The sequence below is a fragment of the Homalodisca vitripennis genome, chromosome 3 (assembly GCF_021130785.1).
Source record: "Homalodisca vitripennis isolate AUS2020 chromosome 3, UT_GWSS_2.1, whole genome shotgun sequence".
In the NCBI taxonomy this organism is placed as follows: domain Eukaryota; kingdom Metazoa; phylum Arthropoda; class Insecta; order Hemiptera; family Cicadellidae; genus Homalodisca; species Homalodisca vitripennis.
In genome coordinates, this window is record NC_060209.1 from 114,825,504 (window position 1) to 114,847,717 (window position 22,214).

The window sequence follows — 22,214 nt, forward strand, 5'->3', positions numbered from 1 at the left end:
ACACACAGTACAATTTACGCCGTTACGAGGTTTTTAGCAATACTTTATATGAAATGCGGCTGCCAACTTGTACTTTTTTGTCAGTCACACACCTTATGAAAAAACGTTTGTGTACAACTGTCCATGTTTTAGTACTAGTCTAACTTTAAAAATGTACTTGCCACTAGAACTTATATTTAACATCTTGTAATGTAATTTTGAATAAATTCTATAATTTTGGCTTGTGCTAAATATAGTATATTTTGACTACAAACATTCTGCCTAAGAGCTCGCTGTACTGGCGGACATCCTTAAACAATTCAATCACATTTCAAACATCTTTACGAGATTATTTTGATAGTAAAGCCATGGGGTATGTGTCTGATCTAAAATATTATGAATTAATTGATATAAATAAAAACGATTTTTATGTGTTCAATATTTGTATTTGCTTTTCTGTAAAAATATATAATTCATTATTTAAATTAATTTTAAAATTTTTGAAAGGCGCACAAGAAATATTAATAACCGTCCGTTCACATCCTTAAAATGACATTTCTCCTAGATTTCTTTAAAAAGGGAATAATAATAAACCTAATGCATTTACTGTAGAGCGCTTTTCAGTTTACACTGCTTAACAAAAATACTCCAGTCATCAAAAGTAAAATCCAAAAACTAATAATACAAAAACAAAAAAAAGAACTATATATTATGCTATACAGTGAAATATTTGCATTCCATAATTAAAAACTATTTACTATTATAATAAAACATAAAATTAGAAACAAAAATATATTAGTAATTAATTATAACACACAAAATAAAATACATTTAGAAAATAAATAACAATTAAAACTGGCAAAAAACCAAATTAACCTACTTGCACGTCATCTGTTTTAGGTTACACGGGAGGTAGACACAAAGTAATTGACAAGTTTAAGACAAATCCAAAGAAAGTGAAGCATGTTGTGCTGGGGTGTTAAAGCTCCTTAACCTCATCCTGGAACACATGTCGTTCGTATAGGTACTTGGGTTCTTGAACTGTCAAAGTATTATGAATCATGCAGCATGTCAATGCCATAGACATTGTATCCATCGGGAAAACGTTAGCCCTTTCAGGATAAGCGGGTCGTGTTTTTGCAAATTGTAAAAATAAAACCCACAGCAGCATTTGAATTTTTTTATACTCGCTCGCGCCCTTCTTTAAGAATGATGTTGGCATATGCCGGAAAAGAACAATAAAATGCTGACAGAATATTAGACTTCACCAGCTTCACCTTATCCGCATCAGGCAACAAGGAGTTGTATGGATACAGTCCTCTCAATCTACTCAGAGCACGCTGGCTAGCATAACTCACATAGTCAGTAAATGACAGATTGCTGTCCAGAAATATCCCAAGCGCCCCTCAAGGAGATAGACATGACTAGTCTCTCACCTCCAAGCATCACTTGCACTGGACACTTTCTGATAGTTTGCAACTCATTGTGCCGTGACCTCATTGAAATTTAGCTAGAGGCCAAGTCTGATCGACCATTTATGTATGCTATTGGGATCGGCATTGATTTCCGAAATGGTAACACTCATTAAGTCAGGTTTGTAGGAGAAATGTAATAGCAAATCATCTGCGTACGCGTTAACCATATAATAATTTATGCAGTCAGACAGATCAGCTGTGAACAGAGTGAACAGGATCGGCCGTAAACAGCTTCCCTGAAGGACACCTCTTACTTTCCTGAGAGATCTTGACGTGGATGTATTCATTCTTGTCACCTGCCACCTGTTCTCAAGATAAGACTTAATCCAGATGACCGCGTACCCAAAATAGAGTACCTTCCCTAGCAGCATATTATGATCGATAGAGTCTAACATCTGAGAATAGTCGAATATAACAACTGTGCTCCACGGGCCCTTGTCTCTTGCATCAAAATCACCGAACATATTAGCCAGGGCAGTACATGTGCTATGGTTTTTTTTCTGAATCCTGATTGAAGTTTTGGCAAAATTCTTTCGGTGCCCATATAATTAATTAAAAGTCTGCTGAAGAGACATTCTCTCTTTTATTTTATAAATAACGGGTAAGATTGTAAAAGGTCAAAATTAAGAAACAATGGTCTGATTTTGTGTCTTTAGTAGGTGACTATACTCATGTTTAAAGTCTGCGGAAATTCTTCGCATTTAAAGAATTCATTTATCAAGTGAATTAAAGCTCATATATCATATCGACTTACTGGTTTGATCATGTCAACAGATATGTCCAAATGCTTTAGAAATTATCTTATTCACAGCAGATTTTACTTCGTCCTCAACGACTTCTGTAAAAATAAAATATTTATTGACATTATCTCATTGATTTTGAAATAACACAAGAGAGTCTTTCCATTAAACTAATATATCCCATTCCCACAAAATATGTATTTATATTATTAATTTCTAATGTCCCCTCAATCAATGTACTATTTGTTCCACCCACTACACCATTTCCTTTCAAACAACTCCAAAATTTCTTTAAATCTTTACATAAATTTAATGTACCATAAAAATAGGGTTACTCGGCATATCTTATTAGTTTATTCAGCCTATTTCTCACAGTTTTATATAACTTCCAATCTTTCTTCAGCTTTGTTTACCAAACTTCGACTCAGGCTCTAAACAATGAATCCAAACATGACCAGTAGGGTCCATGCATATAAAAAAACAAAATAACTAAAATTTGACAATGCTTAAAACAAGTGTAGAAGTCACTTTATACCGCAATACGCGAAACTTATACGCATGTCGAAATGAATGGCATCGGTTACGGATGTCTACCCAAATTGAAAAACAGGGTTAGGTATGCGGGAGAAGACAAGGTCCAGTGACAAGGCCAAGTTAGTCAAGCCTAGTTGATATCGAGACGAGGTAATCGATTAGTAACGTTTTCCTGTAGATGAGAGCAACAGCCTACAGGACAGGTGCGGCGGTCGCTGCAGTCTTCGGACATTCCTGTTGGTCTGCTATAAAGCAGGATTCCAAATGCTACATCCAAGAAACAAACAAATTCATGAAATGTAGAAAAAAATACGATTTAATAACTGTAAAACTGTTAAAATGCCATACTTTATGGTTTTGTGTTTTGACTTTATTAAAACTACAAAAATAAAAGTCTTACATTTTAAGAAAGTAAATTTTACAGATACGAGAATGAGTGATAAATATACTGAGTTTTATTTTGCTCTGTATATGTTGAATCGAAAATAAAAAGGTAATTGATCGTTAACTATGTTATTTCTCTGGGTTATGAGAATCACGTTCATGAAATAACTTATATCTCTCTTCTTGTTGAACTTCAGTGGTTGAACTGTAAATTTCAGGTTCTATGGGGAAGAAGCACTGTCATAACAAAGATGGCCACTATAATGGATATTGTTCTAATGTAAATACATTTCAAATAAAACTCTTGTACGTAATATAAACACATTGCAGACTAAAACATACACACATTTGTAACTAAAGATTAAAATAATTTTGGTTAATACCATGGAAACATTAAAAATGAATAAATGACTGGAACTAGATGGCTGGTTAGGTAGTTTTTATCAGAGCTGGAAATAAGGAAATTTACTCGGGAATTGAAAATCTTCCTTAGTTTCGAGTAAACTATCTATGGGTCAGTACTATTGCGCTGAGGGGTGAGTCTGTAACATCGGCTTACATAGAGAAAGACGGGAACAGTAATCCAACTTTAGCTGTGTAATTACTTTATTAGTGTTATTAATCACACCAAACTATAGCTTAACTCACACAGCTGTGTAGGTAATTTGATATCCATACCTTCTCACTAATCTTTTAATAATTGGCCATTTGAAATTGTCACGTAAAATGCTTCTTGTCCACTATGCATGATATCAGTCTCCAACAAACAACTGAACTTTAGTTAAACTGAGATTTTGCTTTGAATCCGGTTTATTAATCACAGTGATTTATTCGTTAACCTGTTTCGATTAATATTTAGACTAAAAGGTAAACACCGAGAAATAATTCTCCGGAGTCCGTATGTTTAAACGTTGAAATGAAATGACATATGTTTTTAGGATAGATGCGAAGTTAGGACTTGCCTCTCTGCCACTTGCCACCCTCCTTGCTTGTCCTGTTGGTAAGCAGGGCAGAGTACAAATCCCGATCAGTGGATGAATTGATTTTTAAGAAGAGCAAAAGTCACAAAGAACGCTAAACATATGTATTGTACACTGTGTATTAGGGTAATACAAGTTTACCAAAGTGGCTAAAGTTGTTACTTCATTTTGTAGCTAATTTTTAAATTTTATCCCTGAAGATAGTTACCAAATTTTGTATTAGTCCACGAGGATCCATCGCCAATTTAATACGAGTTATTAGGACCAAGAAAAACTGCTTATATTATAATTGAAATTATATTTTAAAAGAATTGCAGTTTACTAAAGTCACACCCTTCTAGCATTTTCATATACATACTGTACAAGTTTCACATTGGTAAGTTCAGTCTTGTTTCTGTAGGGCTGATGACGTGACTCGTCCAAATACTATTTTGGGCGAGAGCAAATGCCCGTGTAAAGACAAAATGTTCTCTATTTTTTTGTCTTCATGAAATGTACCTTAAAGAGCTGTGACTAAAATTCTCTCTTATGTTCAATACAATTAATCCAACTTCATCTCGATTGCACCACTTTAACCTCTGCTCTCGCTCTCAACAAAAAATACTTCCAATTTGGACTAATCGATTCCCATGATTCCAACTCTATAAAAATTAATGAAACTACTGATTAGCAGAATAGAACCCGAGACCGCCGAGGCTGGTAGGACGGCAGCCCCGGGACCAACTGCTCCCGCCCACTGAGGTAGCGGGGCGGGATCGATGGGCATTCTGTAACTGCCGCCTGATCTTAGAGCCCTTTATTAGAGAGGAAAACACTTTAATGGACTGGGCAATTATGGTACAGGTATTTTGGGCTGATGGTACCATAGTGCACCGCGTAATTATCGAGGGGAGTGGGCTGTAGCCCGCCAGTGTATTACTAATACGCACTTATAGCAGATCCAATCAGACCCATTCGTATTGATGACCTCCAGCTCGAGTGTAAAATTTTGAAAATCAATAAATTAAAAACCACGACCGAAGTGTTACACAAAGCTATTTCTATTTACTATACGGTATGCTATGTATTCTGATGAATCTTGCCTCTCGGATGGTTGAACGATCAATTCCAGACCACTTTCGAAGTGTTACAATTTTAAAGCTATTTCTATTATTGTACTATACGGTATGCTATGTATTCTGATGAACCTTGCCCTCTCAGATGGTTGAACGATCAATTCCAGACCACTTTCGAAGTGTTACAATTTTAAAGCTATTTCTATTATTTTACTATACGGTATGCTATGTATTCTGATGAACCTTGCCTCTCGGATGGTTGAACGATCAATTCCAGACCACTTTCGAAGTGTTTACAGCTATTTCTATTTTCTATATTTACATTCTGATGAACAATTTTATCTTTATTAGTTTCATTATCATTTCTCCAGACCACATGCAAAAACATAAACAAACCAATATAGTTCTAATCCGCCCAAATGGATCTATTGAATCCAAATCGATAGCCTAGTAAATTACCTACAATATTTCTTCTTTAGAGTAATGGATACATCAATGGATTTACATTAATAAAGAACAAAATCGTAGGAATCCAAAACTGTGTTCAAAAAATTACGTTTGAATAATAGTTTGTTATCTTTCTCCCTTCAATTTAACTGTTATATCACATAGTCATTGGATACAATCCTTAAAAATATGTAAGTGAGACTCATGTTCGATTTCATTTTAAAGTTGTTGCATCTGTTAGACGTAAAAGTAAATGTCCTTAAAAAGTTGAAATTAACAGTTTGAAGAAATATTTATCTAAGACGCTGAAATGCCACAAAAACCCAAAAATGTCATATACGATCAAATATCTTATCTCTTACAAATTGTATAAAACTTTGTGAAGTTTGTTAAAAACCCGAACTAGATCTAAGATTAGGTAACGCGTTACAACTATACATTCCTAAAAGCGATAGAAGTATAAGCATCAGTTCATTTTAATTCAAATGAGAGTCTTCTTATATTTTGGTTAGGAATTCAAAGGGTATTTTGAACTAGTCAACCATAAGAAGTGAAGTCAATCTAAATAGCATTGAAACAAATACATTTTTTTATATTTATGGAGTTCCCTTACTCTTAAAATCCAATATTTCATACAAGATATTCCAAGCACCTTTTGTTGAAGTAATCTTTACCCAGCAGTTTTTTGCATCCAAATTTTCTAGAAACAAGATGATAAAATATATGATGAAATGATCTTATTTGCGCTGATGTCTTTAAAACGTTCGTAGTCCTGCAGGCAATACCGCACATTCTCCTTAGTTATAATTTTTTTACTAGAGGCTCGTGTCAAAAAGTGTTCAAGCACTAGTTCCAACTCGGATAAGCCACTTCTTCCATCCTTAACTAGTAAAAATGACTCTAACCTAATTAATAATAAACCCAACCTAATAATTCTCCTAAAAAGTTTGATGACACAAACCTGCTTGAATTACCATCAAGAATTTTGAAAAGGAGAGAATGATAGAATTAATGAAACGCACATATCTTGTAGAGTAAATTAAAAATAAAGTTAATAAACACAAGATTATATCATAGTGTAAATCAATTTATAGATAACTAAAAGAAATTCCAATCATTTGGCAAGAACAGAATATAGGCTTTCAACGGTAGAAACCTAACCTTCGAAAGAAAAGCCTAGTGACAATGGGTGCCATTTCGTTTATTCATAAATGGCAGGTATAAACAGAAAATCGCAATCCGGTAAATGAGAAATCTACTGGCAACAAATATAAAAATTGCCTTGCTAACGCTCCCAATGTTATATATAAAAGCTAACAAACATACAACCTAAAACATGCACAGTTGTGTCAAAATAAAGAAATGATGTTCGTCATTACGTTTATATTGCCAAGATGTGGTAAATTAAATGAGTTGTTTAACGTTTGGAACATGTAAACTAATATCACTATTACTAATATATCCAGTCTCAATAATGTAATACCCAAATAGTCTTCATACTTAATTTGTTTATCTAAATGTATGTACAACATACTCCTGTGAATGTTGAGTTTAGCTCCACTTCACCCTCCTTTTAGAGCAGCGTCTGAAATCTTCTTGGATCTCTTCAGACGAACATGACTCCCGATTCTAGGAGTCAAGTCTGTGACAGCGTCAGATTCCAGACGCTGCACAAAGAGGAAGGCGAGCTGGATTCAACGTTCATATTGAATCAACCCTTCCCACAATAGCTACGCCATGTGTAGATACCTACTCATGATATATGAAATGTTTATTTTACTATATAAGTTAATAAATAATACATTCTTACTGGCATTGTTATAGAGAAAATGCGAGTTTTATCTTATATTATTTATGCCTGTGTTGCGGGAAAGAGTTGGTGGGACAAAATCATTTCTTTCGAATCCTCAAAAACATTTTCTGACGATAGTATAGGGTGAGTCTTAAAATGGTTCGCTTCAAATATTAGTATTGTTTGAACCGAGAGACGCAATGCTTAAATTTGACAAAAATATGCAAACCTCAAACACAACGGTACAAGTTTATAAAAATATTTCTTCAGCACATAAAAATAGCAAAACATTCTAACGATACCTTTAGAAATTATATACGGTAAGTACATGTTTGCTGTGTACAGTGACAGTATGAGAATGAGTAGCTTCAGGAAGTACGAAAAATATAAAATTAGTTTTATTTCGGCGATAGATTATAGTTTTTCAGGTTTTATCATATCGAACTAACTAATCAGTTTTACCTCGATTGATATGAGTCCTTTACATAGGATAAATCAATTACACCGATAAGCATGCGAAACATGTTTAAATTTATAAGATTAAGACAGAGATACAGCACTTTCTGCAAGGCTAAGCGAACAAAGAACATCATGATTAGAGCATGAATAAAAACTGAGAAATCAGACACAGCAAAGAATTCGAAATTCCAAAATTAGATTTTCCTATAATTCTCTTTCTCAGAAACAATCGACGAAACTGAAGGAACTGGGAGTGGAAAAATCTGATGGCGATCAACAAACACATTTAAATCCAAATTTAATCAATACATTAGTCTCTTTCCATCTGTCCCATGCTTGTAATTATGCCATAGGGCTAGAGGCTGCCCCGCTTGAGAGACCTGCTCATCAGTTTTCCTTCAATCTGGTGACTGAGGATGAGGCGATTAGGGCGGTCATGAGGATGTCTAGCAATGCAGTCAAGCCCGACGACATTCCGATCAAGTTCATCAAGAGCACTCTGCCAGTCACCCTTCCTACTGTTAGTTATTACTGCAATATTCAATAAATCTTTAATGTCCTCCACCTTTCCACATATACGGAAGCGTGCTCAAATCCGTTCCTTAAATATGTGTTGTTTTCCTAAATCCTTACCTGATTTAAGACCTATCAATAAACTCCCTGCACTATCCAAAGTGTTTAGAAAGAATAGTCCAACAAAGAAACCTCCCTTATTATTGAGAGTGGCAAATGTTGTCAATATTTTTATCTGGGTTTCGTCCTTGACACACTACAATCACAGCCCCTTTAAAATTACAAAAATATCAGATTTGCTATGGGCAAGCGTCAAGCTAGAAATTTCATTTTATTTGATTTTTTCAAAGGCCTTCGACTGCGTTGAAACACACTTTTGCTGATCAAATTGATGAAGTATGGTTTCTTCTGTCTGGTTCATATCTGTCTGAAAGGCTGCAGCGTGTCAGACAGACAAGAGTATTCCGAGGGGAAGACCTGTCACTCGAGGGGTGCCTCAGGGTTCTGTACTTGGACCACTTGTATTTCACTCTACATTGATGACGTAACTACTAATATACGACACTCAAAGTTCCATCTGTACGATGAGGATTTTCAAATTTACCGCCACATTATACCTAATGAGATAGATACGTGAGTACAACTAATGAGTTCTGATATTGATTTAATAGGTAACTGGACTTGGAGACATGGACTAAAACTAAATGAAACTATAACTAACTATATTTTAATAGGTTATCAAAGGCTTATCACTAAAATCGACATCAATACTGTGTCAAGACTGGTATACTAAACAACAAAGAAATAGTTTACAATGAAAAAGTATCAAATCTGGGAATAACTATCAATAAAAACCTGGGATGAGCTGATCAGGTGTCAATAATGTGTAACAGGGTGTGTACCTGTATATATGGTTTCCAACTATTTGCTCAATACTTGCCGTTGGATGTCAGAGTGATGCTGGTGAAGACTCTAGTTTTGTCTCATTTCAATTAATGTGAATTGGTGATCAGTGACATGACTGTTGACTTTTCTAATAAAGTTCAGCGTGAACAGAGTTATTGTATTAAGTACATTTTCAACTTACGACGTGATGATTATGTATCTCCTTATTTTGTGCAAACCAACGAATTTAGAGATCTTGATTTTCTTAGTCTGTTGCATGCAATTATATATAATGAAATGGTTGTCCAAGTTATTTGGCCCAACATTTTGTTTTTATTTCTGATAGTAGTGAACGTAGAACTCGTAGGAGTGCATCTTTATTATCAATTCTAATTCATCGGACAGCCTTATATAATCTTTCACTGTTTCCGCATGTCGATTGTGGAACGCTCTCCCAGATAATATCAGGGGGTTCATTCACATCGGTCTTATGGGTAACGATGATGGAACGAGAAAATTGTAGAATAAACAGATGTGAAAACAAACTGAGTACAGTCATCTGACATTTTAAGATGCGATATAGTAACACATATACCGTAACTATCCGCTTGGTTCGCTAGAAGTTACACGAATAATGAATACAAGAATGAGTTTACAGTTCACTCATGGTGCATGTAAAAATTTCTGTTATCGACATTGAAATGTTATAGACCTACAAATTGTGCATGCAACTTCAGCGAAGCACCGCGCGACAGAACGTTTTATTTGACCGCCATGTTGTCCCCAACACGATTTTATGAAGGACCCGTCAGGTACTAAATAAGACATGACACACGTAAATGGTAAATCTGTTACTAGCGTATGATTACTGTTTACAAATTAACTGCATTTCACTTACTGGCATCGTTGATCTCATGTTGTGTTGTCTTAGTGGTCTTGGGTTAGTTCACTAAGACCAATAAGTTATGTTTTGTTCATCATTGATCATATTGATCTAACGGGAACACGTACGAGACGTGCTAAATACTGATAGGGTTGTTGACAATGCCGCGAGTGATCTGCCCGGAAGGACGGACAGCGCGACCGCACATCCGGCAAGACAATGTGCGCCCGCACCGGATGTGATACTGTGGGAGTGGGAGACGCGCGCGCTTGGCATCTCGTGTTCGTTCCATCCACGTCGCGCTCGCTCAGCTCGGCTCGGCCTGGCTTAGCATTGCCAATGTGATCGCACACACAGGCCTACAACTGCCAACATCGCGCTACTTCGATAACTGCACAGATTTCAGTAGAAAGGCGAGTGAAGTGAGGGGAAAAGTGTATTAGATCTGTATTAGAATTTTGGGAATTATGTTCATAACTGTATAGGAATATTTTGGCCTAATTAAAAGGATTACTAAAAACTGATAGTTTTAGGAAAAGATTTGTATTCTTGTTTCAAACATTTCTCACAGTTACCCTAATCACTTTAATTAGTTTTCACAGGCGTGACAATCCGTATGTAAAATGTCCGCGTCCGTAAAGTTAAACAAATAAACTGGAAGTGTTTGTACTGTCGGAATTTCTCAAAAGTTATCCAATATAATTATTTAAATAAATATTCCATAAGAACATGAATCAATCAAATTTAGCTCAGTAAGACCATAAATTACAACCTTATGAATAGTTTAAAAAATTATTGAAACACGCATGCAGACCCCGGTGTTGGTGATATTGTGTGAACCAAATTGCGCAGTAGCAAAAGGTTTCACACGAATATATCATTATGACGAGAACATCTTTATCGAATTGAAAACTTCATAATAGCAACACATTGTTGGCGGTCAGTTTAGAAAATTAGACAACCCTCACAATCGCACCACTATGTAACATTCCCAAGCACGCCACGCTACACACAAAAGCCCTTGAGAAACAACAGATACAAACTATACATTCTTGTACAGTTATTTATGAATTGTAACTGTAACGTAATGAATTTCAACGTTCTCACCTCAATTAGTGAGTCGTAGAAAATAATATACAGTATTGTATTTAAAATTAATTAAGGAAACCGGTTTCTCGGTTGTTAGTTGGTGCGGACACGAGAATACAGCGAGAATTGCAAGAGCAAAATTGTGCATTTAACTTACAGAATAGACTATTGCGTTATATTCTATAGATTTTTAATCTCAACCAGTAAAATTTCAAAAAAAAATCCTTATTTATTAAATGGAATCTTTATGAAAACTTTGCTTGTTGAAATTGAAAAACTGTTGCTTACAAATCTTTTAATGTATAACCGATATACGAATATTTTTGGTTTTAGTTTCACAATCCAATTAAAATGACAAATTTCGTTTCATGAAGATATGCGACATGACATAACTACAAAATGATATGACATGTCGCAAAACAGCCTGAGGTTTTAAACAGCACCAAAAAATAAATAACAAAGGTTCCAGTGAGGTAAAGAGGGTACTACAACGCAAGAGTGCGCTGAAATAAAATCTTGTCACCGACTTTTAGCATAGACTTTTCACTCTATTGTTTTTTTCTTTGTACTGTATGAATAATCTAAATGTTTTAAAGTCACGTGTTAAAATGTCATATGATTGTACTCAGCATGTTTATACACTTAATTATTGCGCTATTTTATCGTTTTATGGGTACATATAATACCAAACTAAAAATTGTCGCTAACGCTCAGCCAAATCCCATAGGGTGACATGCACCATCATCGAACTCAGTGTTGTCTATATAGAAATGAAGCTCCGTGCAAAACTTCATGTCTATAGATAAGTTTGTTTTCATGATATTGTGCGGCGCGGATAGACAGACAGACATTAAATTTTGTCCAGCCCCTCTAGGGATACGCTTCGCTAACGCTCAACGAGTAACGTTTAATTTATACAACGGAAACTGTGTCATTACATTATGTTCTTCTTTTACATGCTTAAATATAACGGTATGTTCAAAGGTTAAATGAATAGCTATATTTGGCATTTCATTTCAACTCTAGGAATGTCATGAGGAAGAATTCAAGGAAGACAGCAGGAAGCAAGGCTCTGCCGCCGTCTGGTGTACGGTATTACGTATAACTGGGAAGATAATTGTGCCTACCAATCACGGGCACATCGCCACTTACCAACTCATTCATTACTCCAGAGCCACGAGAATTTCTCACGTATTTGTAGAGCATTAGCGAGTAGCGGGTCCTCACGAGGTCACCGGCCGATCAGGTCACTTGTCACAAAGTTCACGAAACAACGCAATGCTTTTATTATTTTTCCATTTTGGGATATGACCTCACGAGGTCACCGGCCGATCAGGTCTCTTGTCACAAAGTTCACGAAACACGCAATACTTTTATTATTTTTCCATTTTGGGATATGACCTCACGAGGTCACCGGCCGATCAGGTCTCTTGTCACAAAGTTCACGAAACACGCAATACCTTTATTATTCTTTCATTAGACTCAAGTATTGTGAGGCATCGAGCAAAAATGCAGTGCGTAAACCGAGATTCGAACCCGAGTCTTGAAGATCAGTGACCACTGTAAGCTTGACAAAAGTGGTCACAGAGTTGGATGAAATAGATAACAAGTATTCAAGTCAAGGCAAGGTTGAATCTAGGCTCAAATATTGACTCCAAAATGCTCTTGGCCACTTTAAAACATTATAAAAAAATCATGTTGACAGAAAGATGCTAGTAATTCAGACTATAAATTACCTTTTAAATGACGTCTTTCTTTGAGGTATATGAATCACTGTTTGTATCAATAACAAAAATATGAATAGTTCAAAATTCATTATTTTAAGAATTAAATTTTGGGAATGTTAGCTGAAAATTCGAGTAATTTAGTTACACAGCATAATTCTCTAATTTCAATCACAACACATTCTATAGCCTTATTATATTATATCTTAATTGAATAAATTCAATAACAAATTAGTTATTTTCAATCTAAAATATCAATTTGTGTTTTTTCTATGTTTTCCCCACAAATAATAAATCACAATGAATACAATAGTATATTAATGTATAAAAACTAAAATCTAATGGCGAACATAAATTAAATATAGAATGTCCAAAAATTGTATATTTATATAAATTAACAATCATACTCAGCCTGACCAGTTTCATATTATATTATTCAAAATTTGATAATTGATCAAAAGAACATACAAATAAAGCGGAAAATGAAAAGTCCAAAGTAAAGCCTGATTGGAAGACAGTATATAATACATTAACGGAGTAATTGCAGTCAACTTAATACAGGACTTTAAATATAACTGTCATTTTGAAAACTTGCATTCCAATAGAAAAAACATATTAGAAAGAACAAAATCACTTTATTGCAGGCCTCATTGAACAATATAAAATTACAGTCTAAGTAGAAAATAAATAGATCTTAAGCTAGTCCTATGAAATTCTTATAGAAAAATACGTACATTTACAAATAAACACTCATATATAAAAACACAATCAGAAAAAAAACAAGTACATAACGAAAATATTTCATAGTAAAATAATCTAGTTATATAAACATCCATCCATATACGTACATGTGCCTTCAAACATGGATACCGTATCAATGAAATGATTTTAACCTTGTAAAAATCCAAATACTGTACGTTTTTTACTGAAAAAAACTTGTTTATCAAGAAATTTATCGAGTATTACTTCCATTAATTTTTCAAATATTTTTCAAAAAGATGACAGCAAGATACTGGTCTATAATTATTGCAATTCATTTTCTTGTGAATTGGAATCTCTAGTGCTTCTTTTAATTTATCTGGAAAAGTGTCTGATTGAAAACTAAAATTTATTATATAAGTTACAATAAAACAGGTAGCAACTTTTTTCTTAAATAATTTAGAGCTAATACTATCAATACCAGTGGATTTCCCGATTTTTAGTGACTTAACAACTCTTATAAGCTCATATTCTAGAACAGGTTCTATAAAAATAGATTGTACCATGGAAAAATCAGTAAATTTATATTTTAAATCAAACGATTGAAAGTTTTCTTGTTTATCGTTATTCTGCTTAATTTACCATCCACTGACGTATTTGTAGTAACATTCCCTTACTCTGTACCTTTGACTTTAAAGGAGATTTACCTTCTATCTACAGTATATAAGGTTTGTGTAGCATAAATTTAGTTCGATTCTGTTCAGTGATGCATATATAGTGCTGCCAAGAATATTGTTTAAGGTTATAATCCATTTTAATCTTCTCGTTATGAATTCGTTACTATGAGTTAATCTTAAAATACAGCGCAATTTTGTTATTATCAGAGTTTATTCAAATAGTTTATTATTTACTGTTAAATAATCTAATTTCGCGGTTTCTTTTGTTAGCTGCTATGTGGCGGTCAATCAAAACGTTTCAAGTGACAACAGACTTTAGCATTAGATACAGTTTAATAATGTAAACCGGAAACTATGATTCCTAGACAGTGCACATAAGGAAAAAAGGAGATATGAATACAAAGGACCACAATTTGTGTTCTATGGTAGTAGACGCGAAAGATACAACAGGCAATGCTCTCTCGTCACAAATCTCGGAAAAGGACACGAATGGCATAACCAACATATCAACGGACGCCTACTCCCCTTCAAATGGGTTGCGCGGTGTCTTGGGACTCATGAAGGAGCGGTGTCGAGATGAACAAACGTCCTTGAGGGTCGACAGCCGGAAACGTGAGATGTGACAGGAAATCTAACCTGAACCTGTGACTGTGTGAAACATAACCTCCAGCCGAACAAAACCAGAGACAACAATGAGAACTCTAGTCAGCTGGACGGTCGACTGCACCGTTTGCTTGGATTACCAGTGTGTAGTGGTGAAGTGGTGACTCTGACTTAATCAGAGAAAACGCAGAACTCTCACTGGAACACTGTTCACACCGCGATCCGACGGCTGGACCTAGGAACTACAATTTGTAAGACAGGTATCACTAGTAAACTCTGTTGACTAGTCCTAGTGTTGTAAATATCAGTGAAACGACGGGTTTGGATTTTCTGTGGTGTAATAAGCAGCTTGTCTTCATTACTTTCAATAGAGTCAACTAAAGATCTGGTTCTTAAGGTGATAGGCCATATCCAATGATATTTTATATACATGCTGTAAACAGATAATATACTCTTCAGTAAATTTCCGTGCAGGTATTATTCAGTTCCATTTGTTAGAAAACATCAATGATCATGATTAAGCTCAAATCGTCGGAAATAGAGAAGGGAAGATTACTTAATTTAACCTGATTCTGCGTAGTCGGTATCAGGTCAGGAACAGGTTAGGGTTAGAGAAGCGACGACCGGTTCAGTAGTTGCCAATTTGCCGGTCAACGCGACGCGACAGGACGGGATACCGACAGATTGACCCATTATCGGCCGGGGGCGGCTTTATCGGCGATGCTTTATCGGCGGAAGTCTGTAATTCTGTAAAAGTACTTGTCGGCAAGAGACACGTACGTGCTTCCGGTCGTGCGCCGTGCCTCTCGTACTCTACGGCTAGCTATTGGTCTCGTGCGAGTTCAAATACTTAATATTGAATTGCTAGACTTGAGTGACCGAATCGGGCTTTTCGCTACCAACAAGGTTGAAGCGCAGGAGAGAGCGCAGGACAATTTGTTGACGGCTGTTGTTGAATAGCAAGGTAGGTTGACTTTTATGGTAAGGTATTGTAGGGTAGCTGGAAAGGTTAGAGTGAGGGGCCTAGAGGTTGTAAAAACAAGTGAAAATGTGTTGTGAGTGTCAGACAGTGAGTGACAAGACTGTAAATAGTTGCAAGGGTGGCACCCTCTCCTCCCCCGCTATTATACAGGAGGCAAGGGCAGTCAGGAGGAGGCTGTCAGCACGTTGACTTTATAAAAGGAGACATTATTTTAGTGGCTCTAGAGACAACAAAAAACAGTAAGGTACAGAAATAAATTTTCATTTCTTATTCAATATATTCAAGTACATCATTATTCTCTTATGTTACCACGAAATCATAAATCTCAAATATACTACGCTGTTTACCCATTTCAATGAAAAACCGGCCTATAAAAAAATCAAAACTTTTCTCAACAAATGTGAGAATCATTATTTACTGATGTTAAAATAAATAAACGCAATAAAACTAAAATCTGACTTTTTGTGAACCTTTTTTTTACTTTGGTGGTCTCAAAATAAATGCTCAAAATGCCCCCTATTTACTTTTTCGCAGAAATAAAGCCTAAACTGACAGGAATGCCTTAAGTTTCCTAATAGTTCTTGCGTGATTAATTGGTAAGGCTTTTCAATCCGCATTCTTAAGTTACCATGATTTTATGGTGTGGTCTCGTACACTTAACTTTTCAAGAATCCCCCTCCCCCCAGAAAAATCTTGGAGAGTAAGATCGTGTGAGAAAATACTTATTTACAAAAATATTTATGAAATATGAGATTGTCAGCCTACGTTTTGCCCTTCTAAGTAGCATGCTACGAGAATTTTTAAAGTATATTCTTTAAGTTAAAAGTGTTGTTGTGAATTACACAAACTTATCAGTAGACAGTGTGGATTCAATTTTAACATAGTTTCAAAGAATACATGGTTGAAACCTACGCAGATCTTTGAAGAAAATAAAAACACAATAATTTACATTAACACTTGGGCTACCGAACGGTGCAGATCTAACGGTGCCTACCTAATAATGAGAGCGCCTGCAAAGGGAAGAAAATGTGCTAAACTAATTGTAATTTAATTATTATATCTGTACTTATTTATAAAACGAGTAGATGTTAAAATGAAGTTATTAACGTAACACATTATTAACGTTGAAATTATACTTAGAAAATAATGTGGGAAACAGGAGAGGAGAGTACCTGTATCTGCGAGAAACTTCCCTCAGTAGAAAGTCAGAAATAGATTCTTGGATTACAACCTACTGTTATTATGTCGTCCAAAAGAACTATGTCGATTGTAGTAATCGAAAATGTAAAAACATGTTTGTATGATGTATGCGTACCATACAATACAATAAAGTTACAGCTCCGTATCCTACCCAAGAGAGCAAGAGACGACTAGCCCAGTAACTTACACCTCCACTTTAACCCCACAACCGGACCCGGATCCGGCGAAGGGGAGTAGGCCGCCGGCAGGCAGGGGTGGCATGTCCCCCAACATGTGAGCGGTAGTCTGTCTACACATGGGGATGTTCTCACGTCCAAGATACCGCCATTAATTATAACGAAGTACAGTAACTAACCTCACTTTCACTGTCCATTCTGTTTGGTAGGGAAAGTTATGACTTCCGCCAAGCCGCGGCCGGCCCATCCTTTAGTTTTGATTCCCACGATCGGACTTTGGTCAACTACGGAGATACGATTCTATTACTCTCCAGAACTATGTGAGTGTATAGACCTAGAATATAGATTTCGTTACATATCGGAAGCGAGACAGTTGTACTCCTACTGTAAAGACGTGTCCACCTTCCCAAACTTTTATTCGCTTAAACTCTAAAACGTTCTACTGATATACACTAAGAATATAACAAATATTATTATACATAATAAATAGGTAGAATACAAAATCAATCCAATAATAGGCCTACAGAGTGTCCCCGAGTTCGCTGCCAAACACTTCATGCATTATTTTTAAAATTAGACCAAAGACAGACCAAAACCATATTTAACTTTCAAAAGCTGTAGTTGCCTAAACAGTCTCAATTTGTTTTTTCGCCTGATGATTTTAAATTTCAGAACAACTCGTTCCAATAACTTAAAATGTGCTAGCTTTTTTGACCCAAAGATTTAATTACATTAACAATGTAATAACGAGTTACACGCTTTATTTTCAACTTCTTTAAACTTTTAGATTACAACATATTTTATTTCAAACGTTTTAATGAAAACAAGCAATAATAAAGATATTACGACCAAGATTCAACAATGTAATTTTTAATTAGCTATTTAAAGTAGCTACAATTAAGACAACTGATTGATTATTGTGGCTCACTAGCGGTGATGTCATATAATCCCAGTTGACATTGTGTACTAATAGGTTTTTTATGAAATCTTTCAATAGTATTTCGATCGATTTTCTTAACCTTGATATCGTTAGATTTATAACTATATTGTGAAAATAAAACATCTCTAACTTTTTTGTTATGCCGTTTCAAGATATTTTCGTTAGAAGCCACCATTTTGAAACTAAAACATTTGTAACGTTTTTGTTATGCCTTTTTAAGATATTTTACTTAGGAGCCACCATTTTAAAAATAAAGTTTGTCAAAATTAATTTTTTCTGTAATTAATAATATTTTTGATATACAGCTATATGCTACATTTAAAATTATTACAAGACGTTCTCAAATTAAAAATTTTTAAATAAATAAAATAATTAAAGTGGGTTGTTTGGGTTACTACTGAGTTTTTGAAAGTTAGAATATGCTATTTTGTCTTTGTTTCAGTAATAATACCTGAAAAGGTCGGTGTGAGTTTGGGACACCCTGCAGAATTGATGGTTTACTTTTTAATTGATGAATATAGACATTTGACAAGTCCTCGGCCTCACTCGGCCTCAACACTAGACGACAAGTGCTCGAGTACTGCTGTTTCCTCTAGCCCTGGACGGTGGTCACGGTTGCGTGACAGAGCCGGCCACAGTTCCGAGAAGGTAACATGTAATCATCGCCACTCACAATTACAGTATCGGGTAAACAAAGTAGTCTCTTCGTTATGAACTGGTACCACGCAACATTCAACCTCTCACATGTGTTTTAATTAGGCGTTCTCTGCTCTTGGAGTCGAGTTGAAAATGACGGTAACTATGGTAGGAGCAGTTTTTGTACAAGTCTTGTTAGAATACAAACAAAACTAGCAATGTTCCCAAATGGCAGCCTCCGGAGCACAGTATTCCTCCTTTGCCAATGTAAGTCTACAGTGACGTATCATTTCAGAGGGTTGTGAAATGGAATTTTCCCCCAGCGGTTTGTATAGTCTACACGATAACGTCTCGTCACCGTTCGATTGAGTGTAAAGAATTCCATAAGGTGTAGGAAAGGAGTTGTTATCGTGTAGCTCCCAACAAATTTCTCGAACCGGACAAAGTATAAAATTTATGTGACCATGAATCAGCTCATCTCTCACGTCACGTGATAACTTTGCAGTGCCACAGTCAATGTAGGCTATCCCTGCCATTAATATAGCTCTAGCATCGTAATAAGAATTTAATCGCCAGGAGTTACGAGGCACTTTTGTATTACATGTGCTTTTATGACTTACAGTAACGTTGATCACGCTCCACTGAGACCAGCACCAGAGCAGACGGCCAGCTGACTGGTATCATGAGTAGACGACCAACACTAACAGCTGACATGTGGTCTGTCTCCACTCTACTACACTGCAATCAGCTGTATACTGTGAGACCAGCTGGTCAGCGTCAGTGGCGTTGACAGAGCGCTGGCTTTATTGTAGCTCAGAGTTACAACTTTACTGGGTTATCGAGAAGATATTGCATCCGCTGCTAAAATCTGTTCCAACTTGAAACATTGTAGTTGTGCACTATCTAGCGACAAATGAAGGAAACAGCGATTACAAATATATTACATTCTATAAACGAACTCTATTGCCGTGTTCTACCGATACCAGATACCTAGTCATTCTGTAGTATAATTTCATGTTTGAGTGTATGTACAGATACACAACCGCCCGTTTAAAATGGAAACCATGGCAAAGTGTGATGAAGATATTGGCAAAACAACGATGTATTAATGCTTGTAGTAAATTATATTTTAATACTGTTAATAGAAAATCTAGCTCGGTAGGTGTAGGTATAGTTTGTAATATAGTGCATAAATCTTTTTTCATAAAATCGTTAGGGAAATTTCTTTTGAAAATGGACTTGACATAGCCGCGAGAGTTTTGACGGAAGTCGATAGGGAAGGGGACTTTCAGTCTCTTTGCCTCGTTTGCTGATGTTGATATGCCAACCTCGTATATGACGTAAGGCCTCAAAATAAAAAATAACTGAAAAAAATTATCATTTGTTACTTTGAACCTTTTTCCACCATCCCATTTCGACCACCGCCATGGTTAATGAGACTGTCGATCAGTTCATTTCTTATGGAAAATTACTCTGTAGATTACACTAAAAACTAATGTGTGTTCTTGTGTAGTGCAATAAATTGGCTCCCGTCTCCCAGATTATTCAAGGCTGTGGATTTGCTTATTTTGGAACCGAATCCGTCCCCTGGATTATTCAAGGCGGTAGATTTGTTTAGTTTACAACAGAACTGTCCCCTGGATTATTGAAGGCAGTAGATTTGTTTAGTTTGGAACTGAATTGTCCCCTGGATTATTCAATCAGGTAGATTTGTTAAGTTTGGAACTGTATCGCCCTCAGAACATTCAAGCCGGTAGATTTGTTAAGTTTGGAACTGTATCGCCATCAGATTATTCAAGCCGGTAGATTTGTTAAGTTTGGAACTGTATCGCCCTCAGAATATTCAAGCCGGTAGATTTGTTTAGTTTGGAATTGAATTGTCCCCTGGATTATTCAATCGTAGATTTGTTAAGTTTGGAACTGTATCGCCCTCAGAATATTCAAGCCGGTAGATTTGTTAAGTTTGGAACTGTATCGCCCTCAGAATATTCAAGCCGGTAGATTTGTTTAGTTTGGAATTGAATTGTCCCCTGGATTATTCAATCGTAGATTTGTTAAGTTTGGAACTGTATCGCCATCAGATCATTCAAGCCGGTAGATTTGTTTAGTTTGGAATTGGACAGTTCCCCGGATATTTTAATGCGGTTGATTTACTTAGTTTGGAGCTGAATTATCCGTCGAATTATTCAAAGTTTGCTTAGTTTGGAACTCAATAGACCCCCGGATTATTTGATGTAGTATACTTGCTTAGTTTGGAATTGAACCGTCCTCCGGATTTAGTGCGATAGACTTGCTTAGTTTTGATATGGATCGCTCCCGGATTATTCTAGGTAGTAGATTTACTTTTTTGGCAATGAACGAAAATTGTATAACAATACCATGAATTCCAAATTTCTTGTTACAAATAGAAGCTACTTAAATGTAATGCACCAGTATGTAGTTCTTTTAAAGTGTTTAAACTTTGAAGTGCTTCACTTTCACTAAATGTACGAACAATAAAATGCATAAACAATAGAAAAGCAATTTCCCAAGTTAAAACATTAACGTAAAATAACCATACTAAGCAACCAAAATCAAATACATGAACAGCTTCATATAAATATTTTATAAGCGATTTAAACACATGTGTTTTTAAAGATAAATAAATCAGACTTTCAATTCAAGTTTTCCTGTATTTTTAAAACAACTGTATAACTTAAGTTTCAGCTTTTCAGCGTTACAAATTGCATACTGGCTCTTTTAAATTAATATTTTTGTTTAATTTTCCTCCATGTTACATACATTGTATTGCATTCGGCTGTAGTTCCTTTAAATTGTTAAAACAAAGTATCACGACAACCATGTATTTAATTACAAAAAAATATTACTTACTCAAATATAATATATTATGTCTTCAACTTTTCAAATCTAGTAAGATGAAACCTAAAAACTTAAATGTCACTTCCACTATAAAAATTGAATTTTAATATAATAAATTATAATATTATTATGTGCTACCTGTAAATATGGAATATCCGAAAGGCATGTAATCCAAATAACACTCCACTCACATGACTCGGCACGTCACTGTACGAACGTCAAATACAAATTGGATACGCATATTGTGCGCGGGCCGGGCGGTATGGTGTGAGGAACTGCCGCAGGGAGCGCTGGAGGGCAGTGCTGCCAACTGTCAACTACTCTGTCCCAGCAGGCTCAACAACAACAATGTCCAATGTCCCTACCCCCGCCAGCTCACAACAGCGGAAGCGCTTATAGCTCGCCGCTAGCCAGAGAGACAGTTCTGACGGAAAGTACACTTTTCAAGTTCCGAAGGAAACTTTGTTATTTTATCTGACTGTTAAACAACTGATATCACTTAA

General features: G+C 35.6%; 1 protein-coding gene across 1 annotated transcript in view; it reads right to left on the reverse strand.

The window, feature by feature from the left end:
- LOC124357346 overlaps positions 1–21,994 on the reverse strand; it is a 108,869-nt gene extending 86,875 nt beyond the window's left edge. The window contains 1 exon segment of the mRNA XM_046809058.1: positions 21,850–21,994. Within this exon segment, the coding sequence (XP_046665014.1) occupies positions 21,850–21,877 (28 nt within the window). The 5' untranslated portion in view covers positions 21,878–21,994.
- Between the last annotated feature and the right edge of the window lie 220 nt (positions 21,995–22,214).